General features: G+C 33.5%; 1 protein-coding gene across 4 annotated transcripts in view; it reads left to right on the top strand.

Annotated features, from left to right (window-relative positions):
- Nucleotides 1-20,392, top strand: part of LOC136026295 (QRFP-like peptide receptor) — a 223,260-nt gene that overhangs the window by 42,751 nt on the left and 160,117 nt on the right. For all 4 annotated transcript variants that reach the window (XM_065702715.1, XM_065702720.1, XM_065702729.1 and 1 more), the window contains exons 2-3: nucleotides 6,445-6,566; nucleotides 18,706-18,829. In XM_065702715.1, the coding sequence (XP_065558787.1) occupies nucleotides 6,445-6,566; nucleotides 18,706-18,829 (246 nt within the window). The remainder of the gene's footprint in view (nucleotides 1-6,444; nucleotides 6,567-18,705; nucleotides 18,830-20,392) is intronic.

Below are 20,392 nucleotides of genomic sequence, written 5' to 3' on the forward strand. Positions count from 1 at the left end.
TCATGGGAGAAGAGAAATTCCATGAAGGGGGTGCAGGACTTCCCATCATTATTTAAAAAAAAACAACGAAAAAATAAATATGGAAAGTTTTTTCAACTGAAAGTCAGGACCAGCATTAAAGCTTAAAACGAACAGAGACTATTACGCATATGGGTGGTTCATCTCCTCCTGAATATCTAGCTCTAAACGCTAAAGTATTTTTTAGTAATTTCAACTAATTATTCTACAGCCTGTGTGATTCAGGGGTCATTCTTAAAGCATTGGGACAAAATTAAAGCTTTAATGTAAAGAGCGAGATATTAACGAGGGGGCAAACCCCCTTATATACATAAGAAAATATACGAATTTATAAGTTCGGTGCGTTAGTTAATTCGTAAGTTATGTATATTTTTTACTAATAAAAAAGTTCGTTAAAAATTAAAAATTCTAGTTGCCTTTTTAAGTAACCAAAATATTTGGGTGTAACTATACCTCCCCCCACCCATTTTTCTCAGAGTCGTCTGATCAAAACTATGAAAAAACCATTTAGCCAAAAAAAAAATTAATACCCAAATTTCGTTTTAATTATTCTTCTGCGGAGAGCCAAAATCGAACATGCATTAATTCAAAAACGTTCAGGAATTTTAATACAAAAAAAGCAAGTTTTTTTAACTTCAAGTAAGGAGCGGCATTAAAACTTAAAACGAACAGAAATTATTCTGTATATGAAAGGAGTTGTCCCCTCCTCAACGCCTCGCTCTTTACGCTAAAGTTGTGCATTGTTTTAAAAGTACAGTTGTGAGAAAGAGTCAAACTTTAGCGTAAAGAGCGAGACGATGAGGAGGGGAGAACCCCTTTTATATACAGAATAATTCCTGTTCGTTCTAAGTTTTAATGCCGCTCCTTACCTGGAGTTAAAAAACTAGTTTTTTTTTATTTATACATGCAGAAAAAAAATACATACATACAAAAACACATTTATATATCATGCATCAATAGGTAGATTAAAATAGTTGAATTTTTATTCGTTACATTTGAAGTCGCCCCAAAAAATTTTAAGTTTGAGAAAACATACTGAATTTTCAAAAAAAATATCCCTAAAAGTAGAGGAGAAGCTAGATAAAAATAACAATAACAAACTCCGCATTTCAGAAGGCCCCGTCGAAGGGTTTCAAGTCCCTGTCTCTGAAAATTCGAAATTTCGTATTTTTTTCTAAGAGGGGATTTTTCTAGGATTTTTTTTCTAAGATCACGAAACGCATTTCTTTTTCTCAGCGGAAGTCGTATTGATCCAATGATCTAAGAACATCAGAAAAAGCTAACTCAAACAGAGAAAGAAAGTTTTAGCTCACTTTTTAAGCATCAAACAGTTCGTGGTAACGAAAAGTAGTAAGGAGCGACCCGGCTCAATAGTAACCGAAACTCTACAAAAGGGAATTTTAATACCAATAGTTGTATCAAGAGAATTAAATTTTACTTCTGATTTTAAATATATAAGTTTGATCAGGTTTAGTCTTACCCATCAAAAGTTATGAGCCTGAGAAAATTCGCCTTTTCTTAGAAAATAGGCGAAAACACCCTCTAAAAGTCATAGAATCTTAACGAAAATCCCACCATAAGATTCAGCGTATCAGAGAACCCTACTGTAGAAGTTTTAAGCTCTTATCTACAAAAATATAGAATTTTGAATTTCTTGCTGGAAGACAGATCACGGATGCGCGTTTATTTGTTTGTTTGTTTTTTTTTTTTTTCCAGGGGCGATCATATCGACCCAGTAGTCCTAGAATTTTTCGAGAGAGCTCATTCTAATGGAAATTAAAAGTTATAGTGCGCTTTTTAACTGACAAAAAAAATTGGAGGGCACCTAAGCCCCCTCCCACGTACAATTTTCCTAAAAGTAACCAGATCAAAATTTTGAGATTCTGTTCAGCTTAGTCAAAGACCTAATAACTATGTCTTCGGGGACAATTTAATCCCCCACAGGCCCCAGGGGAGGGGCTGCAAGTTACAAACTTTGACCATTGTTTACAAATAGTAAGGGTTATTATAAAGTGTACAGACGTTTTTAGGGAGACTTTTTCGCGTTGGGGTGGGAGTGTGTCGGTAGAGGGGGTTAAGTTGGAGGATCTTTCCATAGAGGAATTTATCATGAGGGAAGAAAATTTCCATGAAGGGAGCACAGAATTTTCTAGCATTATTTGAAAAGAAAAAATGAGAAGAAAAAATATTCATATGGAAATAATGAGTAGCAGTAAAACTTAAAAACGAACATAAAATATTACGTACAAAAGACGTTTTTCTCCTCCATAATACCTTGCTCTTTACGATAAAGTATTTTTAGTAATTTCCACTATTTATTCTACGGCCGTTGTTATTCACGGGTCATTCTTAAAGATTTGGGATAAAATTCAACCTTTAGTGTAAAGAGCGAGGTATTGACGAGGGGGCCAGTCCCTTCATATACATAATAAAATAAACAAATATAGAAGTTCATTACTTAAGTTAATTCGTGAAGTATGTATGTTATTACTAACAAAAACGTTCGTACAAAAAATAATGTAATGCCGCGCAGTTGAACATTTTGTTCCCAAGGAAATACAAGATCGTTGCAAAATAAACGGTTAATATAGACTTTAATTTAAAGCTTCATAAGCTAATCCATATTACGCCTGGTAAGATTGAGGAAAGACTGGTGGATCTTTGTAAGTTTAAGGTGAGGGAAGAATCCTCGAAAAGTTGGTCTTTGTCTCCCAATTTTTCGAACTTTCAGTGAGCCTTCAGACAAATATAAAAGGAGGCTCGAAGGAGGAGGGAGGGTAGAAATTAATCTTTATGATACCTTTCCTCTTATTGCAGCAATGTTTCATCTGTGTCATATGAAAAATTACATTTTATATAATTATGAATGTAATTACATATGAATTGTAATTGCTCCTTGTACAATTATTGCACAAGGAGAATCATTTTCAATAAGAATTGAGGGGGAATGTTTCTTGTTTCCTATTCATATATATTTCTAATGTTCTCTCGTTTCCTGGAAGGCAATGCTCCCTTTTTCTTCTGGCTTCATTGGAGATATTCACACAAATAGGATTTGATCCAAAAGCATAGCTTGAAAACCTTAAAAACGATGAGTGTACAGCAATTCTATACATGTTTAAAATATATTACAGTTGTTCATCAAAAGCTATTACCAAATGAAAATACGCTTTACTTTGGAAGAAAAAAGGATTGGATTCCCCTGAAAAATAGTACGATTCTTAATCAAAAACTCTTAAAAACAGAATTTTGATACCAATAGATATGATACAAATAAGGAATTCAAATTTTTGTGCTGAATTTATATATACAAGTTTCATTAAGTTTAGTCTTATCCATAAAAGGTTGCGAGCCTGAGATAACTTGCCTTGTTTTCGAAAAATGAGGAAACAACCCCTAAAATTCGCAAATTCTTAATTAAATCTATTATCAGATTCAATATATCAGAAAACCCAAATGTAGAGGTTTCAAGTTCCTATCTCCAAAAATGTAGTATTTTGTTGTTTTTTTTTTGCCAGAAGAAAGATCATGGATGCGCGTTTATTTGTTGTTTATTTTTTCAGGAGTGATCGCATCGACCCAGTATTCCTAAAAAATAGGTAGAGGGCCTATTTCTACGAAATTTAAAGTTCCTAATGTCCTTTTTAAGTGACCGAAATAATTAGAGGTCATTAGACCCCCTCCCACGCCCATTTGTTCTCAAAATCTTCTGATAAAAATTTTGAGAATGCCATTTCGCTCAACATAGTTGAAAGACCAAATAACTATATCTTTGGAGATGTCATGACCCCCCACAGCTCCTAGGGATAGTTCTTTAAGTTACAAAATTTGACAATGTTTACCTATAGTATTCGTTATTAGGATGTATGCATACAATTTTCGGGAGGGAGGGGGCGAATTTTCTGCTCGTGGGATTTTCCACGGGGATAGTTTTCCATGGGGTGGGAAGTTTTGAGGGAGTTATTTTTTTTGGAGAAATTTTACATCAAAGAAATTTGCCAGAATAAATACACGAAATTCGTCTTATGTCTTACTTTCTCTTTGCCGACTCTGTTTTAAGCGTGGAGATGTTAAGAGTAATTTTCTGAGATATTTTCGACAGGATTGAAATCTCTAGAGAATAAATCCATGGGGAGGAGGGATTTTTCCCTGGAGATTCAGCCGGATTACCTGAGATTATTTAAAAAACGATCAGACACAAAATAAAAACCAAGTTTTTCAACTGAAAGTAAGGAGCAGCATTGTAACTTAAAACGAACAGTAATAATTACATATATAAGGCGGATGGCTTATTCTGTCCCTATGTCTGAATTCTGTCCCAATTCCTTAAGAACGACTCATGAAACACTATATTCATTTAATTAGAAAAATAAGTCGCTTTTTATAAAAGTGCTAAAAAAACTTTAGCTTAAAGAGCAAGGTGCTTAGGAAGAGAAACCCCCCTCATATACGTAATCATTTCTGTTCATTTTAAGTTTTAATGTTGCTCCTTACTTCCAGTCGAAAAAAGTTATTTTTTTATTCAATTTTCCAGAGAAGGATGGACAAGATTTCCTATTGTTTAGCTTTTTATATGGATGCTCGTAATGAACCAGTATCGATCATGAAAGAGAGTCCATTCAAACAAAAATTTAAAGATCTGGTGCTATTATAAAAAGAAAGGAAAAAAACGTCACAGTGAATTACCGATCTCTGTTATTTTATGCCCCTAAACCGCATTTTGGCCTCAACACAAACGAAATATTATCACTAATTCTAACTTAGTCATTCGCCTTATAACTGTTGGATGAGTATTCAGCCTTTAACTCATAACTGTTGGATGAATAACTGCCATTTACATTACAAAACAAAACTGTAGATGGCACCCCATTCGCCATCATTGCCTCTGGAGGATGAAGATCCTTTTTTTCTTATGATGGCAATATTAGGAGGATGGAACTGTCACAATGGCTAAGAAATGTCCCTGAGGTGTATACATTGTACATCCTCGTCCCTTTTAGTGGAAGGTAATTTACTCGAAAAAAAAAAATGTAATTGCCTGTCTTTCGCTTTTGTTTATAACAGTTACCAGTACTGATCTGTACTCTCTAGAGTTTGTTGCCTGTTTTTGAAAGATAGAAAAGCATGTTTTAGGCATCTACAGGATGACCACACGCCTATGTGCCTTTCTCCATCCACCTTCATTAGAAATGAAGTAAAAAATCAATTATTTTGAATGTGCAAAAACTAATCCAGCAGATGGAATAGGTTAAGCACTAAATTTGGTAGATTGAATATGATGCTTGAGGGCCACTTTGTGTACCCTATCCCTTCTGGATCAATGATGTAAGGAAGCCGTATATTTTTTCGGGCAATTTAGGTATGTTGACTGAAAAAAAAAAATCTAAATTACGCAATATATAACTCAGATCCTCATAACTGTCGAGTGAATACCAGCTGTTGAGGCCAAGTGCGGGTGAAGTGTACAACCCCTAATCTTACACACAATTCATAGTAAGGAGACATTTATCTAATAAAACTAACCTTTATGGAGTAATTCATTGTTTGTTATCAAACACTAGGAGGGAGGCCAGCATTAATTCTGTGGAAGGATAAGGATAAGTAAAGCCCCAAAATTACCAAAATTACCTTAGAATCCGCCCTAAAAATTACCAAAATTTAATATAATATTTTAAACCTTCCGTAAGATGGGCTTGGCATAAGCATATTAAATAACTAATTAAGTACGGGTTTAGCTTTTGACCTCCGTTTATATTGAAGAGTTTATATGTGAATGAATGTAGGATTATGAACGCCAAAAGGGCCATGGCAGGAGACGGAGGGGGTAAAAGCTCACCTCTTATCACATAAGCGGTTATTTTAATGTAAATTTATTTTTTACATTTCAGAGCGTTAGGGCCGAAATTAGGACCGAGCCTACGTTTCAAGCTGGGGATTGATTCCCTCTTGCTTAGGGAAACAACAGGCTAAATAATTTCGAAGATAAAACCTAAATCAGCGTTATATCTCTATAACTAATGTTAAACATTATTTCGAAAAGTATAGAATTAGAGGATGGTAGCCCCCCCCCTCAAATTTACTACATCCCTGGATTTGGTATTAGAGACGAATATGAAAAAGCAAAAAGCAATGAATTCAAGTGAAAATAAAGATTCACAATAAATTTTAAAGGGAACAAATTATCCTGTATATAAGGAGAGCTGTGCAAGCTAGTTCTGGGTTTTAATATCGATCTTTACTTTTACAGGAGAACTTAAATTTATTTTTAATACGAAGTAAAAAAAACATAATATAGGCTACATGAAAACAGTTTTAATTAAAATACACAAGTGGCTTCTATAATTTTAACTCTTCAGCTGTTGTCGCTCTCTTTTCAAATTTGCTCTGGTTAACATTAGCTTATACTTGTTTTTTTTTTTTTTTCAGTTGGTAAAATTATATTCATTCTCCTGGACATTGGGTTTGTTCTTGTGCAAATTTATTCACTATCTGCAAATGTATTCAGCTATTTGCTCGGTCTTAACACTAACTGCATTAAGCTTGGAAAGGTAAGAGCAACTTATACTCCTTTTTATCTCTGTCAAACTTGTTCGTATCCTAAATGCTGAATTCATTAGCAGCAATAAAACGGAGGTATCGAGAGCTCTGTGGTAATATTATTTGAAATGATAAAGAACAGTGACGCCTAAAGAAGAAAGCAGTTAAATTAAAGCGTCATATATATTAACATGAAATACGTATAACTTTCTTAGCATATGAATTCCACTATCAGTATAAAAACTTACGGGTCCTCCCCGCACTGAATTCAGACGGTTAGACTACTCCCCCCCCCACAATTAATTCAGACAGTTTTACCACTCCTCCCCCTAAACATAGGAAAAAGCACAGCTGCTATGTACTGAGAGTCATTTGTGAGTATAGTAAAGTAACTTTCTGTCGTAGTAAAGTAGGTGCTAAGCTGGCCCTTGGAGGGGGTATGGCGTACAGTCCCAAGGGTGATTAAAACTAAGGTAGTATCTCCTTAGGGTTGACCTGTCTAATTACACAAGGCGCACCTACTGGTTATAGATGAGAAGCTTCAATAACGTTATAGAGAGGCCGAACATAAATAAGGTTATTGATACAATAGCAACGATACAAGAATCTGGTAATGTCTAGGCCATTGGGACTATTTGTCCCACGATACAAGACGAATACAATAATATGATTATAAACTATAAGAGATTAAGGCATCTACGATATTCCAAAGAACTCCTAACTAAAAAGAACCAGAGATCACCTTTGCAATATAAGATAAAAAGTTGTTAGATACCATAAAGTATATCTCCAACTAAGGTAGTATTTCCTTAGGGTTGACATGTCTAATTACACGAGGCTTACCTACTGGTTATGAGATAGATGAGAAGCTAACATAACGTTATAGAGAGGCTGAACATAAATAAGGTTAATTTTATTTCACTCATAGCTAGATACAAGAATCTAGAGATATATAGGCCACTGGGACTATTTGTCCTACGACATAAGACGAATACAATAATGTAATTATAAACTATAAGAGATTAAGGCACCTACATTATTCCAAAGAATTCCTAAGTAAAAAGAACCAGAGTTCACCTGAGCAATAAAAGATAAAAAGTTGCTAGATGCTCAGGGTTGGCCTGACTAATTACACGAGGCGTAGCTACTGGGTTTACATGAGAAGCTTAAGTAACGTTAATGAGAGGCTGAATATAATTAAGGTTGTCTTTATTTGATTCAAAACAACGATACAAGAATCTAGCGATATATAGGCTACTAGGACTATTTGTCCCTCAGCATAAAATGAATATAACAATATAATTATAAACTATAAAAAATTAAGGCACTTACGATATTCGGAAGTACTCCTAAGTAAAAAGGACCAAAGGTCACCCGAGCCATATAAGATAAGAAATTGCTAGATACCATAAAATATATCTTTTATACCTTAAGTCTACCACGTCTTTCCAGGCCACAACCATACATAGCTAAGGAATTGGTTATTTCTCAGTGTCCTTTCAAAGCTTACACAAATCATGGAACCCAGGATATGTGGCTATTTTACGGTTAACTTCTGAAGTTTCATTTTAGTAAAAAGCGGTAATGCAAAACTTCGTATTTTGTATTTTACGTCTTAATATTAAATTTTACTAAATCAATTTCTGACTTAATTGGTCTGATTACTACAGTACTTCCCACCTTGATAAGAGTTGTCCACAACTCTCTATAAATTACTTTGAACAGGCAATTTTAAGTACTTTGAACGTTTTTTCCTTTGCTGCCATTATTTAATGGGCCTTTTTTTGCATACATTAGATTCCTTAGGGTTGTCTGCATAGACAAATGTAGCGTGAAATGACATACCCAATCTCCAAGAAAATCAATTTTGTGGTCTATCCCTGTTTTTCTCTTTTTTATGTCTTTTCGTCTTGTACGTGCCTGCTGTTGTCTTTTTCGTCTTTTTCCTGTCTTTTTCATCGCTATAAACTGCCGTTTTTGTAAGAGAGACGCAGGGTCACACGCTTTCTAATATCTATTTTTTCTTATATTATGACCGACTAATGTCTTAAGCAGTAAGATTTAAAGTTTTTTTTTTAGAAACTGTTTGATTAATTTGAGTTTAAATTTAATTCCCACTAATCATTAATTTATTTAGGCAGCGTGGCTGATCTAATATTTATTTGCCAGTCTTGAGAGCACCTTGGAAAAATTAAACATAAAATTTTTGATTTTAATCTAAAATTTCACGAACTTTCACTTTAACACAAAATATTTCTTTCAATATGTTAGAGCCATTTAGGATATAAGTAGGACTTGCTTTAATATTCCCTTGGCCTAATGTAAGTTGTGAGTTTATCTCACTTCATAGTTTCTGAATTTGTAACAAAATTCTCCCAATTTTTTTTTTGTGAGAAAAAATGGCATACTTCCAAGGTATCAGTTGATAGTACGGTCCGTATCAAATGGCGCGAAGCTTTTGTCCTATGGTACCATTGAACTGGCCTTGTAAGTTTGGATTGTATGTAATCAGAGGCGCCATTTGGGCCAAATCTTGGGGTGGGCATGGGGCATTTGACAGAACTTGAGACTTTTATTACGGATCTAACCCTACTTTCAAAGTTTACAATGATTAATAGCAAATAGCGCAATTACCCCAAGGGTCGTCAGGTAATTACGCTCTTTGGCTAATAGGCATGCAGCTAGTTCAAATAATTTGAACAGAATGGATTATGTTGGACATAATGGATAATTATGACCGGAAAAGGGCCCTTTGTGGTGGAAGCTTGGGCCCGCCTGGAAAATCTGGGCTGGGCATATGCCCACCCCTGACCCCCGTCAAATGGCGCCTCTGTATGTAATCACTCAGAACAAATGGGGTTTCAAAAATTAGGGGTTAATTATGTCAAAAAATATGTCTGTGAAGAAAAATTTCAATTATTGGACCTAGGAATAGGCTCAAATTGTTAAATATGAAGATTGATAAAGTACTAATAAAGATTATATCTTGAACAAACACAAGAAGCAAACATTTTTTCCATGTAGTTCTTAAGGCTTATCCCTTTTTAGCTATCAGTTTGTTTTTTTCAAGAAACACAATGATTATGTGAAATTTATTTAATCACTCCAATTTTATTTAGAAATGACTATTCATTTCTAATAACACTATTTTGCTAGAGAAATCATTCTATGAACTGTTTATGAAGAAAACACCTTCTTAATTAACACGTAAGATTACTAAAAACCATAACTAAATTAAAATTTAAAATTGGTTCGTACACAATTTCGAATATTAATAAATGACAGAGTTTTTAAAGAGTAGTAAAAACATTTTATGACTATATATTGACTTTGTAACTCTGGTTATACGATTAATTACTACATTAATTGCTATATTGTTTTTATACTTTGTTTTCTAACTTTTTTTTTGTTCCATATTCCACAAAATTTTCCAAGTGTATGCTTTCAGCTCAGTCCCAAGCAATCTGTTTATAACAAGCATTGACCTTTTTCATTGTTTTCGGATTCCTGGTAGTTGAAAGAGTTTAACAAATCAATTGCGTGACATCTGTTTTCTTTTTTTTGTTGTCCGTAGGGGACAAAATATTTAATAATTTTTCATGAGACTAGTCTTGTAGCTCAGGCTGAGAGCGCAATGAGCTTTTGCTCATTGCTCATTGCTCTCATGAGCTCAATGAGCTTAATGAGAGCTCAGATAGCTAACAAGGCTCAAATTCTAGCTGTTCGACTTTTTATTTGTTACGACAATGTCAATGGACTTTTGATTGTACTTGGATGTTTGCTTACCACAGGGTGCTTTCGGTATATCAATAGAACATTCCCAGCCACACCGTTACAGTTAAAAAAGCAATTATGAACATAAAAACAACAATTAATTTTTTATAACCACACTCTTTATTTGTGACAAAAGTCTTTTCATAGGCTCTTTTCTTTATCCAAGGTGGCCCTTTTCCCCCAGGAATATCTTTCTTGTCTCCATTTTTTTTTACCGTGCTTTATGTACAGTGGACTTCACTGATCTTTGTACGCATATCTGTGTATCAGTTTGAAGGGAGATCGGCAAATCTTTAAAGGGGGATGCCTATTGCCACCGCCATTAAATTTTTACGCCCTAAAGTTCCAAACCCAGGCCCCCAACAATGTTTTTCTAGCTTTCCTACTTTAGCTTTCTTATTTTCCTACTTTCCTACTTTCTTAGCGTTTTCTTAGCAGTAGTATATTTTAAGGCCTAGCCAAAGTCCAGACATTTTACTCCGTAGTCAATTCTTTTTCAGATGCAGCATATCTGTCAAAGACAAAGTTATCAGTTTTCTTCGCCGCTTCCACTAAATAAAAACGAGAAGGTTGAACTCAAGAGGGCTTTCACTCAAAATTACGATTAGTGCATTGTTATTCTTCGTAATTTGGCAAGTAAATAGGAAGATTTAATTAAATAAAAATTATTCGAGGAGAAATTTTGCAAAGTTTGGAGGGGTGAATCCCTCCCCCGCGTGCATGCCTGTGGTCTGGTCACCATCATTTGCCAGGGTGCGGTAAAAACTTGTCGAAACTACAAATAAAAGTACATGTTTTTGGGTTTTATGTTTTTGGGTCATCATCAGCAGTAAAACTAAAAGACATAGAAAAATTATACCCAATAAACTAATTACATATATTTTATTGCTCTTATTTTTTTTTCAATGCAACAATGGAAGAAAATCTCCTTGACCTTTTCGGTTCCGGTTCATTAGATTTATCTGACATATCAGGTGGACAGATGTCATTGTTCTTAGATGAAATGAAATTTACTTTATTTGACACAAATATGTAAAGTATTTGAAGGGACTGCAGCCAGCAAGTATATATTATAGAAAAAAGTTTCTTATTGTTGAATAGAATATTTTTTGCTCTATTTTTTGATACCCCACAACAACAATGTCAAGTGTAGCAATCTAGAATGCAAACCCGAACAAGTTTTATAATTATTTTGTAATTGTAAAAAAAAAATAATTGTAGGCTTTAAGATTTGATTAGATCAAAATATTCACCAGATTTTTTTCTACCTGTTAAATTAAAAACCGCTGAGATCACTAAGTCAGGAACGTCAGGCAAACTCCAAATGCTTATTTTTTTAGAATATTTTTAGAATATAATATTTTTTGCTCTATTTTTTGATACCCCACAACAACAATGTCAATTGTAGCAATCTAGAATGCAAACCCGAAACAAGTTTTATAATTATTTTGTAATTGTAAAAAAAAATAATTGTCGGCTTTAAGACTTGATTATCTGTTAAAATAAAAATCGCCGACATCACTAAGTCAGAAACGTCAGGCAAACTCCAAATGCTTGACAAGGGAGGTATAGGAAGACTCCTTGAGAATCCGTCCTGCCTTAAGATATGTTTTTGGGTTTTTACTTCATGCAGACCTATATACACAAATAAAATTGAAATATCTGCTTGCAACGAATTGAACAGTACTTCATCTTATTTTTTTTATACGGGTCTATAAAAAATTCTAAATCTTGAGTGCTGCTGGTGCATTTGAATATCTGAACTTGCATTCAGATGAGACAGTAATTACACATGACAACTACCTACGCCTAGCATAATTGGATTCATATAAACGATTCTCGTATCTCCATACTTCTTGGCAACCTTCTGTCGACAATTTCTGGTAACAGCGGTTACAAATAACTAATAAAAGCATAACAGTTCAAAATAGGGATGAAACCTTTTAATCGACAGTGAACAGATACACATTTTTTAACTGGATATTTCGAACACATATACAGTGGTAATCATCAGTAGTAAAATTAAAATACATCAATAAAAACAAAGAAAATTTATACCCAATAAACCAATTACATATAGTTTATTGCTCTTATTTTTTTCAATGCAACAGTGGAAGCAAAAATCCTTGACCTTTTCGGTTTTATTTCATTAGATTTATCTGACATATCAGGCGTACAGAGGTCATAGCTCTTAGGTGAAATGAAATTTACTTTATTTGACCTCATTAAATTATCAAAAATTGAATTCAATCCAAATTCAACTTTATCTCTGTTTATGGAATTATTCTTGAATATTTTTTTTTTTTTTTTAATTCCAATGGTTTCCCTGAAAATTTGGTTTAAACCTTGGTCCCTACAAATCAAAGAAACATTTTCAAACAAAATTAAATGATTTGGATAATTATAAATATGTTCCGATAGAGCCAACGTGAAATGTTCAGGATTGAAATTTTGCTTTAAGGACGATGAAATACAATTATGATGTTGTAGTAATCTCGTTTTTAAATTCTGGTTAGTACGTCCCATATAAGAGCTTCCACAAGTACATGGGATTTTATAAACAACACTTTGTTAATTGACTATATGTAATTAGTTTATTGGGTACACATTTTGTTGTTTTTTATTGATGTCTTTTAGTTTTACTGCTGATGATGAACACTGTATGTGTGTTCAAAATATACAATTAAGAATTTTATTTCTGTTTACTGTCGATTAAAAGGTTTCATCCCTATTTTGAACTGTTATACTTTCGTCATGAAAAGGCAGTGTGGTCTTCAAAGTTATCTAAACTAACTATTGCTGAATAGAATATTTTTTGCTCTATTTTTAATACCCCAAAATAACAATGTCAATTGTAGCAATCTAGAATTCAAACCCTAAACAAGTTTTATAATTATTTTGAATTGTAAAAAAAAATAATTGTCGGCTTTAAGACTTGATTATCTGTTAAAATAAAAACCGCCGAGATGACTAAGTCAGGAACGTCAGGCAAACTCCAAATGCTTGACATGGGAGGTATAGGAAGACTGCTTGAGAGTCCGTCCTGCCTTAAGATATGTTTTTGGGTTTTTACTTCATGCACACCTATATACACAAATAAAATTGAAATATTTGCTTGCAACGAAGTGAACAGTACTTCCTCTTATTTTTTTATACGGGTGCATAAAAAAGTCTAAATCTTGAGTGCTGCTTGTGCATTTGAATATCTGAACTTGCATTCGGATAAGATAGTAATTATACATGACAACTACCTACGCCTAGCATAATTGGATTCATATAAATGATTCTCGTATCTCCATAATTCTTGGCAACCTTTCGTCGACAATTTCTGGTAACAGCGGTTACAAATAACTAATAAAAGCATAACAGTTCAAAATAGGGATGAAACCTTTTAATCGACAGTGAACAGATACACATTTTTTAACTGGATATTTCGAACACATATACAGTGGTAATCATCAGTAGTAAAATTAAAATACATCAATAAAAACAAAGAAAATTTATACCCAATAAACCAATTACATATAGTTTATTGCTCTTATTTTTTTCAATGCAACAGTGTAAGCAAAAATCCTTGACCTTTTCGGTTCTGGTTCATTAGATTTATCTGACATATCAGACGGACAGAGGTCATATCTCTTAGGTGAAATGAAATTTATTTTATTTGACCTCATTAAATTATCATAAATTGAATTTAATCCAAATATACCTTTATCTCTGTTTATGGCCTTATTCTTGAATAATTTTCTTTAATTCCGACTGTTTCCCTGAAAATTTGCTTTAAACCTTGGTCCCAACAAATCAAAGAAACATTTTCAAACAAAATAAAATGATTTGTTCCGATGGTTATAAATATGTTCCGATAGAGTCGACGTGAAATGTTCAGGATTGAAATTTTGCTTTAAGGACGATGAAATACAATTATGATGTCTTAGTAATCTCGTCTTTTAATTCTGGTTAATGCGTCCCATATAAGAGTTTCCGCAAGTACATGGGATCTTATAAACAACACTTTGTTAATTGACTATATGTAATTTGTTGATTGGGTACAAATTTTGTTTGTTTTTATTGATGTCTTTTAGTTTTACTGCTGAGGATGAACACTGTATATGTGTTCGAAATATACGATTAAAAACTTTATATATGTTCACTGTCGATTAAAAGGTTTCATCCCTATTTTGAACTGTTATACTTTCGTCATGAAAAGGCAGTATGGTCTTCGAGGTTATCTAACCTAACTAATACTTCACTGAATTTCAGAAGAACAATCAGACTCGTTAGTCCCTCGGTCTAAATCATATATTCTCACGCGCTCCGATAACAGCTGCATCTAGTCTTTTGAGGGGAATTTTTGACTTTGGAACACAAATATGTAAAGTATTTGAAGGGACTGCAGCCAGCAAGTATATATTATAGAAATAAGTTTTATCATTGTTGAATAGAATATTTTTAGCTTTTTTTGATACCCCAGAACAACAATGTCTTGTGTAGCAGTCTAGAATGCAAACCCGAAACAGGTTTTATAATTGTTTTGAAATTGTAAAAAAAAATAATTGTTGGCTTTAAGATTCGACTAGATCAAAATATTCACCAGATTTTTTTCTATCCGTTAAAATAAAAACCGCCGAGATCACTAAGTCAGAAACATCAGGCAAACTCCAAATTTTTAACATGGGAGGTACAGGAAGACTCCTTGAGAGTCCGTCCTGCCCTAAGATAAGTTAGCGACGATAACTACTTTCCCGTAACTAACAGTTTTCTATTTAACTTCACAAAACTAACTAGCAATTGGGCCTGAAGTTTTCAACATTAATTCATGCGTTTGGGCTAATCAGACGTCTTTTTAAATCGATTCTCCATTTCATAAATTTTTTCTCCTAAATGAATCCTTAATGAAGAGCATAATTTACTACGTTTCCCGAAGTATAATTTCAACATATTTCATAAAACAATCATTATCACGTTCTGGTATACACTTTTTGAAATTAAGGCGCAGCTTAAGGGTAATACACCCCTATTCATTAGTCGTATCTTTCCAAGTGCCTCTAATTAATATACTTTCAGCAATATATTAATATATTTCCAACATTCGTTTATTTTTGTCGTTGACATATAGGATTTCAATTTACGCCCAAAAAACAGTCTTATAAAATTAATGACCATATTCAGTGTCTAGCTAGGTTGTATTATCTCTGTGGTAGAACCCCTTACATATATGGAATAGTTTCTATTCGTTTTAATTTTTAATGTCACTCATTACTTGCAGTTAAAAAACTTGTTTTTTTTAGTTAATATCTTAACGTTTTTGAACAATCTTAGAAAAAAAATATCCAGTTCTCTAAAGCTACTTTTCTTAGACAGTCTGTGCATTCAAATCGATAAAGTCTGATATAATAATATTCAACACGGCAAGGGGATTTTTTCTTTATTGGTAAAACTCATTGTGTTGCGTCAGCAAAACTTTGGTTTTTTCCCGGTTTTTTTCCTATGCCGTCGATGTCGGCTTATTCCTGGAAACTGGTAAGGGTCTAATCTGTGTGGTTTTTACGGAAAGTGTGGACCTCAGGCCGGATTGATGAATATGGCATTACATTTTGGAAAGCTCCACAGAACTCTTGCCTGGGGCCAAAAAGGATGGTTTTTGCTTGTCCACGAGCCAGAGCCTATGGTGTGCGAATTGAAGTGGAGTTATGTAGCCTATGTCAGAGAGGAGTGTCTGAAGTTGTGAAGCCAAGCTTTCGTTTCATCAAACCATGTTTCTGCTTTCGAGTGGAAAGCTCCGTTCTAGCAGGCAAGCAGACAGGCACCACTTTCAAATTGAAGATGGACTAAGATCTATAAGTGTTAAATATATGCGGTAGTTACCCCACCCCACAGCCAATATATCTTCTTTGAGTGATAAATAGGAAAATTTACAGAAGCAAAAAAGCGGCATTTTCCCACGGGTCCGAAAGTGCTGCCGTGATTTTGGCTGGGTTTATCATTTGTTTTTCCGGACTTGGGATTGAGGTAGAGAAATGTTATCAGATGAACCTCTTAAACTTTAAAATTTCTGTCATTGCTAAAGAAATTGAAGCTTATCCATTGCTCCTTTCTAAGTAGTGACGTTAGAAAGTTGGCCTACGGCAAAAAAATTAAATTTTGAACTAAGACAGATAAAAAGATAATCGGTAGCTCTTGATGAGTTGATCAAGTATATGTCATCCATTTTTTGATACAAAAATTCCTTCATGAGATATACTAGTTTGAAAGTGTCAGGGGTTGACAACTTCAGTAGTAGGGTACACACTGAAACCCAAAATAAGCCGATACCGATTGTGAGACATGTAGGGGACTTGTAAGGAAAGGTCGGCTGTTAGCTCATAATAATTTTTGGCAGTGAGGAATTTGCAAATTTTGCTATTTGGTGTACCTATTATGTGTTTCCAGTTTATTTGATGGTAAGACCGAGTTGGTTCCAGTTGTAAGACATGTAGGGGACTTGTAAGTAATAATCGTCTGTTAGAATACAATCATCCTTAGTGAAGAGGGGTTTATAACTTTTTCTAGTTGGTTTAGCCTACCCATACTCACTGCAACCGAGAATTAAGTGTTTACGCAACGGGTTCAAACGATAATGTAAAACAACGAGGCAGTTTCGTAATAAATAATAGAGTTTCATCTATGGTATTTTGATCCTGAAAAGTTACGGATAGCTTTATGATACCAACTAGATTATATAAGATATGGTTCTAAGCTTTCATCCGTCACGATGTCTACGATTGAAAAGGATAAATTTCAACTGGCTACAAAGTCAATTTAATCCCTTCTTTCGATATTATTTTGTTATTGTTGTTTTTTCAACGCTGAGGAATAGCCTTTGGTCTTGTGGTTACTGATCGCATTCTTCTTTGAACATAACGTTTGAAAAGCTTCGATAGGCTGACAACTTCAGCGTTTAACCGATAGCAAAGAAAAAAAAACCAAAGTGTTGCTCTCGCAACACTTTATTCGGCAAAGCCGGACAAAGGTTGCCGCAACACTTCACGTTGCTCAGGCAACGTAGGTCTAGTTTCCTCTGAGGGTTTGGCTATTTTGACTGCATAGTCTGGTGACACAGTGAATTTTAAACAACACAAAATATTTTAAAAATTATCGATATTATGTGACTTTCTATAAGATTTTAAAATCTTACTTCCTAAAATTAAAGGCAATTGTTCCTAGATTTCCCTTTGAGAATTATTTCAAAACACCAAAAAAAGTTTTTGACAGTTGTACAAAATAAGATTTTATCGAGTTATAAAGGCTAGGCAATTACGATAATACAACTTATTGAAATTAGATTTCAAAGTTTTTAGTTTAATATGCAATTACTTGGTGATCACACGTCTCTTCATGGAATTAATTTTAAAAAATGTTTCCAAAAAATTATTCAAAGAAAAGTAAAGGTCATATTAAATTCAAGCAAAAATAAGTTCCTATAATAATTAAACCTAAAAACGACCAGAAATTACTATTAAACAATAAATGAAACCCAAAACGGACAAAAATTAAATAAAAAATCATAGCAAAGAAACTTCCAACAGGTACCGATATAAATGAATAAATATATCTTAAAAAGATTACAATTTTAATTTAATGTACAAGTGGAGCTTAATAAAGAACGGAGATTACTACAAACAAGAGTTTGGCTACTACCCCTTTCCCTAACTGTAAAATTCTAAATCCTACTGCGTCTTTGCGCTTTACTGAAAACGAATTACATTACAAAAATTACAAAACTTTACAAAACATTACAAAACTTCGGAAACAAAAATAAAAATTACGAAAATCTTGAACTGCTTAGCTTTCAGAATTTAACTTCATTATATATAAAATATTTACTTTCATTTTATTAGTTCTTTCCAAAGACTGTTCAAGACACAAACAGTTTTCGGACGTTTTTAAAATTAAAATATTTTTTTTTTGTACTTATTACAATAATGAAAATAAAAGTTAAAGTGAAGCAAAGTACTAAAGTGATTAGCTTTCAGCAATTAAATTGTTATATATCAAATATGCAGATTAATTTTATTAGTTCTTTCCAAGACTGTTCAAGAAACATGTAGTTTTAAGTAAAGCGCCAATGACGCAGCATGGTAAAAATAACATGTCTCACGGCAGTCTAAACCAGGCTCACCTTCCCTGTAGATGGATTAATAATCTTACACTTGGCGAATAGAGTTTTGCAATGACAGCAAGAGCGGGAATTGGAGGATCAAAAAGTACCGTCGCTATAAACGCTTGGCCGCCACACGCCGGTTATCATTATGACAACTGTTCTGACACCTCTTGCTTAAAACAGTTAAGAATCGATAGGCCATGCCAAGAGGATCAATTAATTTTTTTAATTTTCAGATACTACGCCATCCTCCATCCTTTGCGCGCAAAAACTTTATGTACAACATCCCATACAAGAAGAATGATCATTGGAATTTGGTTGATTTCATTATTTCTAGCACTACCAACTTGGCATATTCAGGTAATTTTTTCATATGAAGACAATGGGTATTTTTAGGCTAAACCTCGACGTAGCTTGTTAAAACCCCAGTCTCCATGATAGTAATAGCATTTTAATGCTATTCAGACTTTTAAATTATCTTCAAATGTGACTATAGATAAAAAAAGGACCAAGTTTCACATTGATAGATTTTAGCTTTCTGTTATTTCACAGGAGTAAAGTTATCTGCAGAAGAAAGGGGGTTTCATAGTGTTGGGTAGTTCCTAAAAAATATAAAAATCGATAAAAAATCGACTTAAAAAAATCAAATCGATTTTATACTATTTTATCTAACAATAGCAAAGATATTACCACATCATCCAATAAGAAATCAACTATAAGATGATTAATAGAAAATTTATCATACTATTCTACTGCGGGATATACTGAATGTGTATATTATCATGAGTGAACAGGAAAACACGGCCTTACGGACTTTATTCCAAGTTCGTTCCAAGAATGATCAGCATTACAGCAGGCCAAGGAGCTTAGACAATAATAATGCATATAATACAAATGTCTGTACCAGTTCGATAGCTTAGACTCTTTAATTGTAAGTTTAATTTTTTGCTATAGTTTTGTTATTGGTGAATTAATTTGGTAATTCATTGACCAACTTTTTCACCATTAAATTTTGAGATTTAGATATCTAGCTTAAGGGTAATTGTCAACTTAAGGTAGGTAATTAAGGTCATCCGCTTTCTGTGACAGAGACACTCAAATAATAGATAACATTTTGAGAAGCGCATTTCTTTGCAAGAATAATCCTTTCACAATTAGACATTTTTGACGCTATTAATTTTGGTGGAAACCATATCATTAACAAAGCATATGACAAAACGTTCACTTGTAAATATTATTGATCCTACTTGTAGTGAGGAAAGAGTTGCACAAGTCGTCTGGATTTTCATCTTGAAAACTCGCTGTTTTAAAAATAAAGAAACAATTAGAACATATTACGTAAGTGGTAATCATTAGTCAGGTATTGTATGCAAAAACTGGGTTTTGTTCCTGGTCAATCACTGATGGCAAATATGCTCATATATTAATCATAGAATTTGTATGAATGTCTATTTGTATGAATTTCCTTTCCCTCTCTATTTATTTGTGTAATTTAATAAACACTTTTGTTTAGGAAATATATTCAAAATAGAAGAGATAAATAATATATGCCACGTAAGCAGTGGAGTGAGGTTTGTCACCTTCCCTCTTTCTAGAAAAAAATTCATTAATCTCACGATTTATCCTGTCACTCTCTGACATTTTCCACAGATTAGAATAATTTAACGTTTTTTCCTCCGAATTCCCTTTGTTGAAATAATCCTTCACGAAAAAAATTGCTCTTTTTTAAATATCAAATTGACCCAATTGGGTAAGTTTCCGTTTTCCATAATTGGTGAGTTATTATGTCACCCTTATATCCTGCAGAAATACAAATATCGTAAGTGATTATCTTTTGGGAAGTCCTTTGGATGAAAGTATCAAGGAGACACACTCGTGCCTCTATAAAGAGGCGAACCACGACAATGTTAAGCGATCTTCGGT

This window comes from Artemia franciscana, chromosome 1 (assembly GCF_032884065.1).
Source record: "Artemia franciscana chromosome 1, ASM3288406v1, whole genome shotgun sequence".
Lineage (NCBI taxonomy): Eukaryota > Metazoa > Arthropoda > Branchiopoda > Anostraca > Artemiidae > Artemia > Artemia franciscana.